This window comes from Nymphalis io, chromosome 21 (assembly GCF_905147045.1).
Source record: "Nymphalis io chromosome 21, ilAglIoxx1.1, whole genome shotgun sequence".
NCBI classification, from domain to species: domain Eukaryota; kingdom Metazoa; phylum Arthropoda; class Insecta; order Lepidoptera; family Nymphalidae; genus Nymphalis; species Nymphalis io.
This window is the reverse complement of record NC_065908.1, coordinates 2,551,827-2,570,026: the sequence shown is the minus strand read 5'-3', so window position 1 is coordinate 2,570,026 and position 18,200 is coordinate 2,551,827. Positions and strand designations below refer to the sequence as shown.

The following is an 18,200-nucleotide window of genomic DNA, read 5'->3' as shown; positions in this document are numbered from 1 at the left end:
GCCATTCGTGTGAGTTCGTCGCTTCCGTTCGACGGACTTTGCGACGTGTACGGGTGTGTGCGAAAGTATGAAGTGAAATCGTACTAATAGTGTGTGAAATGTTTAGTGTAAGTTTTTACTGTGCTGTAAAACCAAAATGAGTGCGAACGGATAATATAGTTTCTAATATCAACCTTAAAACTATAAGCTAACGTAGTACACGTAACATTTTATATGAACGGTTTCAAAATGGCTGTGTTTTGAAGGACCCTTTGTCCGCTTTTGTGTGCTTCTCCAGCATGATAGTAGGATCATACAGACAGAAGTTTATCTTTGAAAGGTGAGGTATATTTCCATGTATCCTATGAAGTGAAAAAGATGAGAGGAAAATTACTGGTTCTCAGTTGAATGTGGCGTCGTTTATTGCTTTCTATACAGGCGATATGATACCGCTCACTACGTGTTTCTTAAAACATTGAATCTGGTTTCGAGGCTTGTTAATAGCAAATGATTTCTGTTTTATATTACCATTTTTCTTGTTAGTTTTTGGGCCTTTTGCACTTGAAATGTTTATGGCCAGATTTGTTATGCAGTAGTGAAGCGAATCATATGTTTACTAGCAAGTAGCAAATGACATTGGAAAAATTTAATCCTTCTTTTTTTCTTATAAGATTTTTATTTGATTTTAGTTTTTGCAACCGAAAGAAATTGATGAACATTTTGAGTTCATTTAAATTGATAATGTTCATTAATTTCCACAAATTATTTTTAATCAAAATATCTTATAGGTTAGATAATATCTTATAGGTTAGTTTTGCATCTTCTATTTTAAATGGAGAAACAGGAAATGTTTTTCTATTCATATGTATTGATTATCATATTAGGTAATGTTTTTATTTTTGTTTTAAGTGTAGGTTAAATCATGTTAATTTTAGTTGTGAAAAAAAAATCTTTTTTTCATATTTTTTATATTTTTATATGGGTCTTGTTACTTGAATAAATAAATTATTATTATTATTTTTATTATATAGTTGATTATTAACATGTTGAAATAAGATATAAAAAAGTAAACTTGTTTAGGACTTATACATATGTGTAACATTATAGAGGTTGGCAAATTTATATAAAGTTATTTTATTTCTGAAGATGATAATATAAGTAATGTTTATCATTAGCTAGAAAAGCATTTCTTTAGATCTTAATCAGCAAATGATAAATGATAAAACCTATAATCTGATTGATAATTTGATTGATAAAATTGAAATTGGCTTACTTTCTATTTGTATTTTTAAAACTTTATATTTTATAGAACAAGTAATATAATTTAATAACAATTAAAAATTTAATAATAATTTAAATAATCTAATGAACATACTATTACTATAAAATACTCATTAATTTAAAAAAAATGGTATAATGAAATTAATTAACATGTTTTTTTTTATTAATGGTGATAAATCTAAAACCAGTTAGTACAGTTGAATTTCTTGAAGATCTTACCTCATTAATATGATACTGTTATTTTTTAATTTTTATTACTTTTAAATTTATAATAAATACTAATTTTATTTGTTGCTTACAACAAACAAACTCATTTAAGAATAAATTTTATGGATGGATGAATTCTGTATTATATATGTATTATAAAAACATGGATAACATAAAGGATAAATTATATACATCCTATTGCCAAGATTATGTTCTGCCAGGGTCACATGCGTCTTGTTTGCAAATTCAACAGCACAAAAGTCGAGGTACATTTCTGTGCAGAGGTCGTGCTAAATCGAACCTCGGTCGATCGTGAAATGTCGCGGGCACCGTTAGCTATCTGCGCCGGCGCAGTCGAAACTCGTAACGGCAAACTTACGGCATTGTGTTGCGAGCACGCACGATGTCGCAAACTATTGTCGCTCGATTCAAATCTTAAAGGTTAAAACGAGGTTTCGTTTAAATATATTTTAAGCTCAGTAAATTTTTGAACTGCTAAAGAAACGATAGCCATTGCATTTACGAACAACCTTTATTTTTGATGTCTATAGAAAAGTTCGAGATCAATGAATAAATGTTGCTACAACTTCATCAACTTACCTTAAAAATATTTTTTTTCTGTAAGTACTAGTTTAGTAGCATCTAAAATATCACACTGGAAACAAATTTGTTCAGTAAAAGTTGAATTTAAACTCATTTAAAGCATTTAAAACAGTATAATGATATTGAGGAAATATGGAGGCATTTCACCAACCTTAAGAGTAAAATAACTACAAATTGTCATTCTACTTATGCTTTATACAATTTTTTTTTTTTTTGTAATAATAATGTTGATTTTCTTAGTTTGCTTAGTTTGTTGTTTAATAAAGTTTTTGCACAAATTAAGCTAGGAATATGGGATAATTAATTTTTATAAACATGTATTGATTTAAAAAAATACCTTATGATTATGAACATCACTTTAGTTAGTTCTTTAAAACCAAGTAGGTACAACAGTAGTAATGATATATAAAACTAGTTACTGGGGAAATGCTCATTTATGTATTTAACACTTTATTGCATGTATTTTAAATAGAACAGGCTCAACTTAAAACTATTTTTTCCAGTAATGTGCTGAAAAATGCAGCATGTGCTTTTCTTGGGTGACCAAGAATAAGAAAAAATGTTGTCGACGTAAATGAGATATCTACAAATATAAATGTACAAAATTTTATGGTTTGTGGAAACTGTCCGTTCGGCTGGGTCTAAGACCGTCAAGAAAATGATTCTGACGTCCCCAGCTAATGCTGCCGGCTATCGGCTGATCAACAGACAGATTTCAAAGTCTCTGACACTCGCCAATTTAATACAATGCGCAATAAAGAGGCCATCGAGCGGAACAAAGGCTCTAAAGTGTTCGCCAGAGATCTGTCTGTTGGGTAGAGTCTGACAAGGCTGAAAACTGAGGATGGCAGAATAGTCACGTCAAGATCTGAGCTGTTGGAAGAGGTTGAGAAGTTCTACGATCAGCTGTACACGACAGCTCAATCACCTGTCAGTAGTCATGCTGCAAGACTAACCCGACACTACACTGAAGATTTTCAGGACGTCAATCTTTTCGAGATTAGAATGGCTCTCGAACAACTCAAAAACAACAAGGCACCTGGTGATGATGATGTTACAGCTGAGCTTCTGAAGGCGGTTGGTACACAGATCCTCAGGGCTCTTCAGAGGCTTTTTAACTCCGTCATAGCCAAAGGTGCGTTTGACTTCTTGACACTTCTGTGCCAAAGGCATGGCACAGAGGTGTAGTGGTACTTTTCTTTAAGAAGGGTGATAAAACCCTTCTGAAGAATTACAGGCTCATCTCACTGCTGAGCCATGTTTACAAGTTGTTACGAATCGTCTCGAGCAAAGGCCTGACGACTTTCAGCCACCCGAACAAGCCGGATTCCGGAAAGGCTTTAGCACCATAGATCACATACATACGCTGCGGCAAGTTATACAGAAGACTGAGGAGTATAACCAGCCACTTTGCTTAGCGTTTGTGGACTATGAGAAAGCCTTTGATTCAATCGAAATATGGGTCGTGCTGAATTCTCTTCAAATTTGCCAAATTGATTATCGGTATATCAGGGTGTTAAAGTGCCGCAGAACCGACGGTCGCTGGGGCAGAAAGGTTCTCGAGTGGCGACCACGAACCGGAAGACGCAGCGTGGGCAGGCCCCCTACATGGTGGACCGACGGCTTAGAACGAGTCGCAGGAAGCCGTTGGATGCGGGCAGCGCAAGACCGGCCAACGTGGAAATCCTTGGGGGAGGCCTTTGTCCAGCAGTGGACGTCTTTCGGCTGATATGATGATGATGAAATTTTATTTATTTATGTTGAAATAATTTTAACATTTATTTATTTATTTAGGATATGACATACAGTAATTGTTACAAATTAAAAGTTTACCTAAGGTCTAAGGGCTAAAGTTGACATACTTATGGGTAACCGCGACATGCAAAAATGACACTAAGCATCTTAAATAAAAATGAAAGAAATTAAATTTATAAAAAGCTCATTAAGCCTGTTCGATTATAAAGGATTATAACTACCTTATTGTGTAGTAAAAGCAACTTAAGAAGAAATATAAATATAGTTGTGAGATGCATATTATATTACTATGTTACGATGTTGTCTATCGCAATTTCAATATATAGATAGATATTGTTGTGTTAATAATAGTAATTTGTTTAATATGAATCTCTTTTTTTGTACCGCATATAAAAAAAAAAAAAGTTGTGTAGGCTTTTTGGGGTAGGTATCCATCTAATTTCCAGTCATCCTATCACCAAATGATGAATGGGATGGATGAAAAGAGCCTCTTAAATCTGTTAGTTATATAACTGAATAACTGAACGCTATGAAAAAAATTTGTTAGGAATATTCAAAATAATATGTATCCAAATTTTTTTTATATAAATGTATAAAAAGAGCCTTATTTGTGCAATTGTATAAAATTAATCATAAGCAGATTATTTTTTACTGTTGATACAGATGTTGTAGAGGCAAAAAAGTGTGTTGCTAAATATATTTCTAAATTATTTAGACCTACTTTATAAACTAGTATACTGTACTAGATGGAAATTAATTATACTATGTACGGTAAATTGCTAATGGAGTAAATAAAATAAAAACACTAATATCCGATTGCAACAAATTAACGGGTTTTTTTAAATTTCCAAATTTACATACATTACATACATCTCGACAAAAAGTCGAGATGGCCCAGTGGTAAGAACGCGTGAATCTTAACCGATGATCGTGGGTTCAAACTCGGGCAAGCACCACTGAATTTTCATGTGCTTAATTTGTGATTATAATTCATCTCGTGCTTTACGGTGAAGGAAAAAGTCGTGAGAAAATCTGCATGTGTCTAATTTCACTGAAATTCTGCCACATGTGTATTCCACCATTTGCATTGCATTGGAGCAGCGTGGAGGAATAAGCTCCAAACCTTCTCCTCAAAATGAGGAGAGGAGCTGTTTCGGTTCGGTCGGACATACATTTGCAAATTACACGTCCGCTGCGATGTCATATCTCCTGTTTCCATCTTAACTGCCTATTCTACTGTAACACAACCTACGTAATTTGGATTAGAAAGTTACGATAGTTTTGGCGATAACCCTTAATAGTAGCTACACCATAGTGCATTGTTCGCCGGATAATAGCAGCGACTATGCGATTGAAATTTCAATTATATAACGTTTATATATATAACTATCTGTAAAAAAACACACACATATATATATATATATATGTTTTACAGATTCGTGTTTGACTAAAATACATATATGGTTTCATAATCTTAATTATTAAGCAATTACATACTATTGTAATTCTGGTTTAACAATTACTTATTTATTATTATGTAAGTCTGGTGTGTTATTTAATTAAGTATATATACTTAAGTGTGAGTACGCTGTTTACGATAGGAAAAGTGTCTGTTAAAGTTTCAAGTTCGTAAAAATCTTTCAAGGCTTGAATCACATTGGGATATAAATACTAAATCTTATATTGTCAGTGTCTGTGGGCAGAGGTAGAATAGAATCACCTTCGCACACTTGTTTTTATATTTGTAGTTGTTGCGGAATTACATTATATTTATGTATATAACCTATTTTAAATAGATGTAAATGGCATTATATTTTTAAAAATATTTTCGTAAATGCAACTTGGTAGTTTTTGCCAGCGTGTCCAACCGAATTTATTAGAAATATAATTGAACATGGATATAGCCCCACACATACACAAAAAAAAAAACACAAAAAAAATATACACACTTCAAGGCATGTAACCAAAAACAAGATATCTATGATTTATGGTAATCTAATGTTCTGTTTAATTAAAAAAATATATAACATCCTAGATGTGTTGAATGTATTCAGTAGGTAAATTTTCTTGCATTTTACTACAAGAAGAAATTTCATTCCAAAAACACGCGTCCGTCGTAAAGCTTGCGACTCTTATTTCATTAGCTTTTCAAGAAATGCAGCATTTTCCTTAAATTCAACCAACTTTATACATAGGTTTTTTAAAATTTTATTTTACAACCATAACGTTGTTCTTTAGCAGCGTAAATAAAACTAAAATTGTTTCAAATAAATAGGCAATTATCAGTCGAAAATTTATTCGTATGCTGTTAACAGGGTGTCTGTTGTGAAAATGAATTATTATTTAGATAAGGGTATAATATGCATATTACTTATTGCTATATAAATAAAGCTCATAATCATTTTGACGTCAGAAAACCAACACAAGTTATTTTGGTGTATTTAATAGCTTTCCTGGGATTAGTAAGTTTGTTCAATAATAGTTTTATGACTGTTAACATTTAATTTTCTGCGTTTTGATTGGACAAATGATCTGTTCAAAATAACTCAATGTCTTCATTAAAATATATGTGATGTGTGTTTTTCGATTCTTCCATAATAATGAGTTTTTTTTTTATTCATTTAATATAAAGGTGTTCAGCTTAAAATACTTCAACGCTATTCGTTAAATTATATCGATAGAACTGAAGCGCTTAATTAGTATAAGTGAAAACGTATAAGTTCGCGTCGGTTACTTTTTTTATATTTAAATAAGCGGATTTCACACTGAAGTTAAGTTGGTTTAAAACCCATCGATTATTCTCGTCGAATCGGATTTCAATATTATTCGAGATTGTTTAGTTCTACTCACATTTCAATGTTTTCAAATGAATATCATATGAGCCTGTTTCGTTATTTATGATGTAAATAATTCACAATGTTTCTGCGGTTTTTATCAACGTCTAGAAATATTTTTTTGTATGTTTCAATAAATCGTAAGTTTTATGATTATTCGAATAAAACAAATGTACAGAGACTTTCCTACCTTCCGTGCCATGGTCTCCTTACTAGAGAATTGAGGGTACGGTGACATACTTCACAATAATAGTGGCTCTTAGCAAATGAAAACTCAATTTTATGACGCTTTTAGCGAAATTACTTCGTTCAAGTTGCCGAAAATATTAGAGCTGACCTATCGTCGTCTTATAATGTAATTAATTTTCGGACTTAATTACTTTTCGACTATTAAATAATAATTATACGCTGTACTATCTAATTGAAATGTTTATCTTGCAATTATTGTTTATATTTCGTTATTGTTTTATTACAAATAATTAAAAACTATGAGGTAGTTAATTTTCCTTTTTCAATTCCAGGGAATGCATGTCATGTACCCGGAGCCGACCCAGTATCGCAATAGTCAGTTCCATCAGTCAGATAACCACCCGGCCCAGTCGCCGGCGCAACCAGCTAAGAAGCGCCGAGTGCTGAGTCCGCAACAGCACAACCAGCAAACGCAACATACGCTATCTGACAACACTCGTTGCAAGGTAAGCTGGCTTGCTACTCGTATCTACCATCTAGACTAGTACCAACCAGTGCGATCAAGGTTAAGAAATATTTAAATTGATAATTATTTAATCGAGCTCCAGTTTTCTTTACAAAACTTATATTTTTCTTTATATGTTATAATACTAGAATATGGCTTGTAATAGGTATTAATACTTTTTAACATGCTTTGAAAGCAACCGAGACGGCAACTTACATGATCGTTACCGAACAAAGCTAAATGTACAGTAGGGCTTTTTGCGGTTTAGAATTCCCAGTAAAAAAACTCATTTAAAGCCCCCATTGTACATTATACGCATATCAATACAAGATAGCCAATCACCAGAATTATCGCGGTAAGATAAATTTGTCTGCGGTTAAATGTTTTCTTGATAACGAAACCAGAAGCTGGATAATTTTTTTTATTATGGTCTTTAGGTATATCTCAGATATTTATATTATCAATATACTCAATATAAAACAGAATCGACCGAATTTTGTCACTTTATTAAATCGCTTTAGAACATTAAAAATATATATTACTGAAACAACTTTTGAATTTAATAGTAAATATACACTATAATAAAAATTAAATAATTATTATATATAATATTAAAATAAAAGATTAAACCGATCGCAGCTAATATATAATTCATCTACAAGCATTGTAGCTTTGAGGAACAGGCTCCGAAACATTCTTCTCAAGAAGAGAGGAATCTTTTGACCATTTAAAAGCTGTTTTATTTTAAGGCAATCTTTTGTACGTGAAAGGATTGACCCAAAATGTTCAGAATGATTGCTGGAAATCTCCCAGTACTATAATAAATACATTACATAATAAATTAAATTATAGAAAATATTTTAAAAAAATATATCGAAATAGTTTTTATATACTATTTATACTTTGTTATGAAGAACGTTTTAAATAATTTCCATAATGTTTCTAACATGATGACAATGCATTTTTGATGTTATCTATGTATCAGAATGCACCGTTAAATGTAATTGAACGTCACGTTAAATGACAAATATTCAATGAATATTTAACAATATCAACATAATATAAATATTCATTGTTCGATGTAGCAGTAAGACAAATGAAGCATGAATTTCATGTTAATTTGTGCTAATAGCTGTTGTTTTTTTCTTTAATAGTATGATTAACAAAACTTTGGACAAGTCCGCCAAGTAACTGATTTAACGTTTTTCAAGAAATGTACGTTGTTTTGTAATGTTTCTCACTGAATCAATGAAAGTAACATAAAATGTATTTGCATTTCTTTACGATATACTTTTGTTTGATTAAAAGTCGACTAAGTTTTTAAAAAAATTTACCACACTTTTTATTTTATGTGTATATAGCACCTCTCGCCCTCATATCATACTGTACTTGCGTGAGTTTTTAAAATACAATTTATGTCATTTATTACGATTAGGAGTGACGTCGCAAATATAAATTTGCAAGCTGAATTTATCTATACGTTGCCTGTGTTTATAATAAAATATGGAATATTTTTACATTAAAAATTATTAACACATAATTTTTTACATAATTAAATTATAAACACATTATTTTATGAACCTGTCTTTATACTAATATCGTACAAATAAATGAGTAGAAGAAACGTTATTATATGTGGTTATAGATTTTAATATGCAGGTAAACTTATGATGTTTCGAAGAACGTGACAAAATAAATTTTTGTCAATCAGTCGGCGATCTCGTCCGAATTTTTGGTTAAGCGAATATGTATATAATTTGTATCTTTTCTTTATTGAATCTAAAATGTCCTTCCAAATCCTTTTTCACTTTAAACTCAAAGACCTGTACATCTGTCGCGAGATGGACTTTACCGTTAGCTAACATCTGGGGCAGTTTTGAAAGTAACTCGGCTCTTGTTACGCGCCAACCGAAATTGGATTGCAAACCTTTATTGTATTAAACTGGTCGCTATTTGATACTTTCAGTCCGTTCTACTGTTTCAGGCCATTCTCCGGTATTTTATTTTTTTATTTTTTTTATCGCAATGAAGTCATTTGAAAATAAGATATTTATAAATTATATTATCGATCAAATGATTGCCTTCCTGTTTCGGAATAGTTTAACTTTACCGTTACAATGACTTAAAGGAAAAAAATATATAAGCGTGACTGATTTTATTTTTAAGAAATCGTTGGTTGCATAACTATATTTAAAATAAGACGTGTCGATTTCGTATCTTACAAAATTAACTTGCGAATAATTCTGCAAGCCCAGTAATAAACGTGCATTAATATAAGTTGATATGTCCCGCGTACTCTTTACATTTCGTTAGTTTATGTTATGTATTCAGGGTTTTGTAAAACATCACGCTTCAGGCCACGCTTCCTAACACATTTCGAGATGGAATATACAAAGTGTTTGCGTAACAGACCGGCGGGCACGTGGAACAAAGATTGGGCCTCGTGACAGGATAACGTGACTCGGGAATATTTTAGCTATTGAGCACGGGGCAAATGTCGTTTATTTTTCTTTTAGAAATCTATGGTAATGAGGTCAGTTAGTTACCAGTCAGATATGAAAACAATAAGTATAGGAACTTATTGTTTTCACATAATAAGTGTAGGCATTTATTGTTTTTGCTTTGCTTTGCGCCAAAGTTGTTATGCCACGATTAAATTTATCTGAAGGTTTTGAAAACAAGGATAAGTTTTGGAGACATGTAAATTGTTGTTTTTGCTGCTATTTAGCTGCGTAATTTCGTCAAATGAAATTCTTTTTCATCCAGAAATTACTTAAGTGTTACTCAAAAATATAGCAAGAAAATCGTGAATAACAACTTCATAGCACGAAGAAATTTCTGCTTTACGGCCATCGACATTAGGTGCAATTTTGTCGATTACACGTAATGACGCAATACTATTTGTTTACGCCCAGTAAAGTGGCTACGTGCATATCATGAGCGACCGGCACGGCGTTGCCAAGTCGCCGTTGAGCCAAATTTGGCGCGGCGATGGTTAACAAGACCGCAACGAAGCAACTGATTTTTTGCAAGGATTTTCGATACGAATCTCGTTTTTCACAATGGCAGCACATATTATGTATATTAGTAAAAAAAAGTATAAAATTTAGGCGGCTTATATTTCAATATGCCTTCTGCGTCATCGTTCGCTACTTAACTATAGTAATATAAGAGTTATTGTTAATTGCATTGCGTCCTCCGTCAGCACTTTGTGCCCTGTTGCGGAAAATTGAACAAAAAGTCTGTCGCCACCGCATTGAGCGGAATCCACTCAAGGATATGTCTCTCGAACATGAATTTTACCCAACTGTCTGAATTATTTTATCTTATGTTTCGTTTGGTCTTGAATCTCTTTAAGACACGCGGAAATGTATTGAAATACTTAATTTGTATCGAACGAGAGTGCAATTTTGCCAACGAACACGTATTATGAAATATTGTTACCAACCATTTATCAGAATAGACTTTTTTTTACCTTTTTTCTTAATCTTTGTATGACCGTGTAATCAATGAAACCTAAACATTCATGCTGTTATAACGTCTACTAATTTGATTTCATTTATATGAAATCGTATATACAATCTTTTTTTAGAGTATTTTCTTGAAAACATTTGGTTTCGTTAGTTGTGTTTGTGTACCATCATGTTTATTTAATAATTAACGCCTTGTTTCTTATACTTGCTACATATATAAATGCAGACAATAATCGTCTTTATTTTCCTCCTCATTACAACGATATTAACATGTACCACAGCACATATTTGTATCGTAACATGTACATTTTGCATTATATGCAACGCAGATTTCGTGATGTGATGCGATGGGCAAATTGGCAGTCGGACCATACAGGTCAGTCACCCTTTTCCCCCGCTCCACGTTTCGCGTTACGTAACCGCGCTGTTGCCATACTGACACTGCCAAAGTCTTCGTTCGTTATTTGAGCCTGGTAAATGCCGCTACGGTCTTTACTGTCTCCACACTTAGTAAAGTGGTGTATAGCTAATAATTCTGTTATCATCATTACCGTATCGCATCGATATTATAACGCGCTACACGTTATGAATTCGTTAGCGTTGACAGTTATGAAGATACCGTATTTAATTGATAATAATTCCTCCGTAATAAAACTGCATTTGAATCACTATGAACTACGCTGGATTTTAGTTTAAATCCATCCAGATGATTTCATAGGATACATAAAGACGGTAAATAATAACAAAATATCGTCACCTCGAAACGACAACTGAAATGATTTCGAGTCGAAATATTTGATACGTAATTAAAACGTGCGGCTCACATTATTTCGTCGCTGCATACAATAATAACAAGGCTAACATTGTTTAACGTTAGTGCCATCGCGTGGAAGAGGCGTAATAAGATAATAAAATATAAACATTGCTGCTGTTACTGCGACTAGCGTCATAATTAAATGAAAACATTAAATGGTCATATACGGAGAATGGATGTACGGATGGAATTGTTTTATATGCATTATTTCCATTTTTATTATAGTAGTTTTAGTAATTAAATAGTCTTGAACGATTAATTGTTCGATCCACAATTGGAAACAATTGTATTTTATAATGAATAAAAAGTAAGTAAACTAAGTAACAGCCTGCGAATGTCCGCTGCCGGGCTAGCCATACATATGAACATATGATCCTCACGATGTTTTCTTTCACCGCCAAGCACGAGATAAGATATAAACAAATTAAGCACATGAAAATTTAGCGGTGCTTGCCCAAGTTTGAATCCACGATAATTGGGTAAAATTCACGCTAGAACGCGTGAACCACTGAGCCATGTCGGCTTTTGGCCATAATGAATAAGAGAGCTGTTCTGTTAATCCACGACGACTGATTTCTTGCACGAACTGTCTATCATGTTAAATGTAACTTGAATAAGAAAAATCGTTCTTAACTAGTACAAAACAAACTTTCGCCCAACAAAAAACCTCATGATGTATCGTTTCATCATTCGTTTGAAAATTTTGGCAACAACGACCAAACCGCGGACGTCATGTTGAATTGAGGTTGTCACAAACTTTCACCTTGCATTTATAATGTATAGTTCACGATTAGGTTCTACGTCGGTCATTGTTGTGTGGCCTCATGGCTCGATACTGATATCATATCTCCTGTACACATATGTTAAACAAGCTGTTTTACCCACTTATTTCGACATCGGCCGTGATCAATTGGTCAATTCTTTCACAACAATTATCAAACCAGACGCTTGATTTTCGTAAAGAAATTATCCAATTCGATTTTTTTCCCGTATTTTATTTAGTAGATAATAATATACAGTGAATGTTTTTTTATAGTATTTATTTCATATATAAAGAAAAATAACCATAAATTGTTTGGTTGAACGTTAAATATAGTATGGTTTTTATTTCTGAAGCTAAAGAGTATCCTTAACCGATGATCGTGGGTTCAAACCCGGGCAAGCACCACTGAATTTTCATGTGCTTAATTTGTGATTATAATTCATCTCGTGCTTTACGGTGAAGGAAAACATCGTGAGGAAACCTGCATGTGTCTAATTTCACTGAAATTCTGCCACATGTGAATTCTACCAACCCGCATTGGAGCAGCGTGGTGGAATAAGCTCCAAACCTTCTCATCAAAAAGAGGAGAGGAGGCCTTTAGCCCAGCAGTGGGACATTCACAGGCTGTTACGGTTACGGTTACGGTAAAGAGTATCCTTAATGACTAACATTGGAACTTATCCCGAGATCTTTAACAGATACCGAACCGAAACAGCCTGTGAATGTCCCACTGCTGGGCTAAAGGCCTCCTCTCCTCTTTTTGAGGAGAAGGTTTGGAGCTTATTCCACCACGCTGCTCCAATGCGGGTTGGTGGAACAAAAAAACAGGATATTTAACAGATAGTTAAAAAAAAAACCCGACATGATGTGTTTTACAAAAGCTTTCATGTATGTTATATTATAACAGTTCTCTTATAAGTGTATACAATAATAGACTAATCGTTACAAGTAGACAAGTCTGTGTCAAACATGCCTGCAAGACATTGAGGTTACATCTGCCAGTAATGTTGTATGCGCATGTCGATCTCCTATGATTATACGTTGTTGGACATGGACATGATTTGAAAATATTGAACGTCGTTAAATGACCAATCAGCTTAGAAGCTAATATTGTTTGCATTTATAATTTGTATATATATTATAGCTTAAGACATAATGTATGGTTGTTTTTGAATTGACGTTGAAAATTATTTTATGCTGTTTTTATTTGTTAGCGTCATGTCTATGCATGTCAGATATTTTATTGTTTTTTATCGTAATTCACTTTTTATAAGTAACGTATTGTGAAGGTCATTTCTTTTTTAATTGAAATATATTTTTAAATTGCTATTTTATCAAAACAATTGAATGAAAAGATACGGCTCTAGATAAGAATGAACGGTGGTATAACGGTATTTTACTGGTGGTAGGGCTTTGTGCAAGCTAGTCTGGGTAAGTACCACCCACTCATAAAATATTCTACCGCAAAACAGCAGTACTTGATATTGTTGTGTTGCGGTTTAAAGGGTGAGTGAGCCAGTGTATTTACAGGCACAAGGGACATAAAAAAAACGGTAAGACATTTAATAGTTAGTCTTTAGTGTGATGAAGCATAGACCAATTTCACTTTGAATTGCAAACAACAAACCATACCAGTATTTCTCAATACGTATGTATTCATTACAAAAGCGCAAACAATATGATTGTATACGCCCTTCCACGCTTGGATAATGTCTCGTTCATCGCAGATATCGTGTTAGTTGACCCTCTTGTGGAGTTAATGATACAACAGACCCGTAGCCTCTCGGCTCTCATACGCTATATGTGTACATATGTGTATATATGTGTATCATTAATTGCAACCTCTAATCAACACTTGCTTTTGTTTTTGTCGACTAAACGATGCATTGAATTTAAAACGATATTGTTTTTTTTATCGTCGGCCTTGATTGTCGGCGTCGAGTATTTATATAACACTTAATATTATCATTCCATAATTAATATCACATTTATGAAAATTATTAGTTAATTAAAAATTAATACAAGTTTGAAAATACTCACATCTAATTAAAAAAAGAAAACTATTTACGTATGTTGTACAAAGTATCGAAGATTTATTGTCAACCATATTAGATATCTATCCAATATGACTTCGGTAGCTCCCTTACTGGAAACTTATAAAATTTGTAGTTCTGTAGTTAAATTTTATTACTTAATAGTCAAACTCAAAATATCCTATATTAAAGTTGGTTTTACATGATATATTAAACGTAAATATACCGCTGGTTCGGAAAGAAGATTCTACTGTGAAGAAACAGCAAGCAATTTATTAAACATAAAATGATTCGATTAAATGGTACATAACATGTTCCAATTCGTCTATGAGTGTATTCGTTGCCTGCAGGTACGCCATAATAACTTCGAAGTGTGCCATTTACCTGTCTACTGTCTATACACGACACGACAGCGAATGTTACATGTGAAATGTGGGTTACTATATGATTTGTATTTGTAGAACACGGGGACATGTTTAACGATAAAATTGTTGAGACTGAAATGTACATTACTGCATTAATATTTAAAACAAATTTAGACTCAAGCAAGATCGTTTATTTATTATTGTCTATTAAAATTTAAGGCTGACAAGAACATGGGCCGGCTGGTAGTTAAAATGTTGACATCGCCCATAGATATTAAAAATACCGTTCCTTTAAGTACACCGTCAATATACCGCCATGGACAATAATTTCACCGGCTACCGCACCTTTCAAACTGGAACATAACTTGCTGTTTTTGCTCTTCGGCGGTAGAATAATTGATGAGTGGGTAGTACTTATCTAGGCCTCGCACAATGTTTTTTCATCAGTAAAAGAAAAGAAAACAAGATAATAGATACCGTATTTCTTATTGATTTCTAGCTACATAGTACATTTCAATTTGTAATTAGTTTTTTTTTTATATAATTTTGTCAACACAATCGCTATGTAAGGTTGTGTTTAATTACTCGAAAAGTTCAATAAATAATGAAGATGCTAAGGCCAAGTAGGCACGCGTTCAATTTACATTATTAGTTTAATGACTTAGTAATCAATTAGAAATAAACCTATTGAGTTAGACAGTGATTAATATAGACTTTATGTAAATTTAACGAACGAAGATATCTCAGAAATCGTGAAGATTCTATTTTATACTAGAAGACATACTTTAGAAATACAAGTTAAACTTTATTTTCTTTTGTTTATTTAAATCTTTAAAATAATCGCTAAATTATTGCCTGTTAAAATTTTATCATTATTATCATTCGCACGTTATTTATTTGAGGGTCGGTACGATAAGTAAAATAAAATTTTCATATAATATATATAACTGTTTTTAACATCTATTTGCGGTAAATGGTAGCAAAATTACTTTGTAAGCAATTTAAATTAATTTTGTCTTCATAACGTTCGTGCGTTAATACGTTGTGTAAATAAAAATGGGGCCCACGAGCCTCTTAAGTGTTTCGAGGTATCGAAAGTGTCTATATCATGATGGCGATCACGTCTCACTTGTAACCGAGGCATGATCATTGCCACCGGTTTAGCAATTGATATCGTGGATTGAGGTTATTGATAGTATAATATCTCTTAATATATACTTTTAAATACACTCTTAATATATTCTTTTGTATCTATTTCAACTTTATATTTAATAATGTATTTGACGTTAAAAATTCTTGGCGGCTCGTCGAGTCGTATTCAATGTTAACTTATGATTGCATTTCATTAAAAGTTGTTGTATCTATATGTCTATATATCTTGTCAATTCGTTTTTAATCTCTTTATAATCGATTATTTTCCTTCGACTAGACATCAAAATAGAATAAACATTCAAGTCGGTACTTTTTTCTTAACAAGAGCTTGACGCACGTCACACTTGCGTGCGACTAGGATTATGGCCTTAAGTTTCAGGTAATAAGGGCTATAAATATAAGTGAAACGAAATTGTGATGCTTCAAAAGTATTCGTCTGTCGTATATGTCGCTTCATTTGTACGCTGTAGGTGGACGGTTATCTATTGTACAGTGAATGCGTTCCGTAAACTTATCTATAGGGCCAGGAGTATCTGGTGAAAGCTCTACGCGTGGGTGATATGAAAGCTAATGAAACTTCTATGTATGAAACATTGATTGTACTGTGATTTATTGTAAAATGATTTTGATTACTTCAATGGTCAATTATTTGACTTATTACATTTCTTTCGTTTCATTTGTTTACTATAAAGTCAAGTAAGAAAATGATATATCTATAGTAAATGGATATATTAGGAATAGACATTGGCACAGTAAGAAGCATTAACCATATCCAACAACGTATATGTGCTGCAACCCCGGGGAAAGATGTGTTTTCCCTTGTGACTGTAAATGCAATGGCTCACTCGCCCGGTCGGCTTCATCGAAATACAACTACATATTATTAAAATATAATTTTATTAATTAGTAAAGTAAGTGTGACCTTATTATGTTTAAAGGATAAATTGGTACTAGTTTCGTTGTTTAACAATTTTAAGTAAATTATAATTCAGAATTGTTAACTATGACGCGCGTCGTCGAGGCCGCTGCACATAGTGCAATGCACTCTACGGACTATTAGTACATGTTTGTCTATTTGCTCCGTTCGCTGATAACGACGGACGAATTATGTGACTGTTTTTTGAAAGTATATTCGAAAATTGACATTCTTCGTGATATCTCTTGACGGAAGGCTTTTTAGTGAGTCCATAAACGATTTCAATTTCAACAGACAACATGATAAACCTTAAGGTATAATAGTGATCTTTGTTATTATACATATATTCAAAATAAGATAAATAAGAAACGCTGTTTTTAATTAACAATATATCATGTTTAGAGCTAAACGCAACGAAGGATCACATTGTTACGAAATTTCGTCGTTTAAAAAATAAAGCAACATTGAAATCGAAACAAAATTACATCTAAAGTCGTAGAAAATATTTGTTAATCTACCCTCAGACAAAACATGCACTTAATTGCTTTCTCCGATGTTTTATCGAGCGCGATTCGATTAGTCTGAACACCAACATGATACAACGAAATAAATTGCAAAACAACATTCCACTTTGTACCGTAGACACTAAAGTCGAGTTTGTTTTGTGTCTGTTATAGCAGTCGAATTAATTACTAAATGCTAGTAAATTTTTGGACTTAAATGTATTGACCTAAAGTTGATTTTGCCTTGTACCGCGGGATAAATAAAGACTGATGTATGAAAGCGACCATTATCACGGGATCGATAGCATTGATAGTGTCTATTCTGAACCAAACATGTTTTATGAGTGCATTATTCTGCGCGTGCGCGTGTACTTCATACTAATGCTTCGTTAGATAAAGCACAACGTCGACTTACTTTATCTATGTCACTGTTGTATCTTTTATATTTTCGTGTCAATGCCTCGATTATTGTAATTCTATTCAAGAGTATATAAGTAAATGTAACAGACCTACAATAAAACTGAATACAGATACAGAAAGGGGCAAAGAGTGTCCTTAGCTTAAATAGTACATTCCGTTTTCACTGTACCTATTTCTTCATAGACAGATTATCAATCCATTGATTGAATATTCAATGTTATTTACTATACATTTGTAAGTACGTCTAACTGCTATATACCTTTTCATTAGAAGTTTTATGTTATGAATTATAAAATAGTTGATAATACTGGTGGTAGGGCTTTGTGCAAGCTCGTCTGGGTAGGTACCACCCACTCATCAGATATTCTACCGCAAAACAGCAATACTTGATATTGTTGTGTTCCGGTT

The 18,200-nt window shown here is 32.8% G+C and overlaps 1 protein-coding gene across 3 annotated transcripts in view; it reads left to right on the top strand.

Annotated features, from left to right (window-relative positions):
• The window catches only part of LOC126776749 (homeodomain-interacting protein kinase 2), a 106,912-nt gene continuing 88,712 nt past the window's right edge, over positions 1 to 18,200 (top strand). For all 3 annotated transcript variants that reach the window (XM_050499481.1, XM_050499479.1, XM_050499478.1), the window contains exons 1-2: positions 1 to 319; positions 7,181 to 7,354. In XM_050499481.1, the coding sequence (XP_050355438.1) occupies positions 7,184 to 7,354 (171 nt within the window). In that variant the 5' untranslated portion in view covers positions 1 to 319; positions 7,181 to 7,183. The remainder of the gene's footprint in view (positions 320 to 7,180; positions 7,355 to 18,200) is intronic.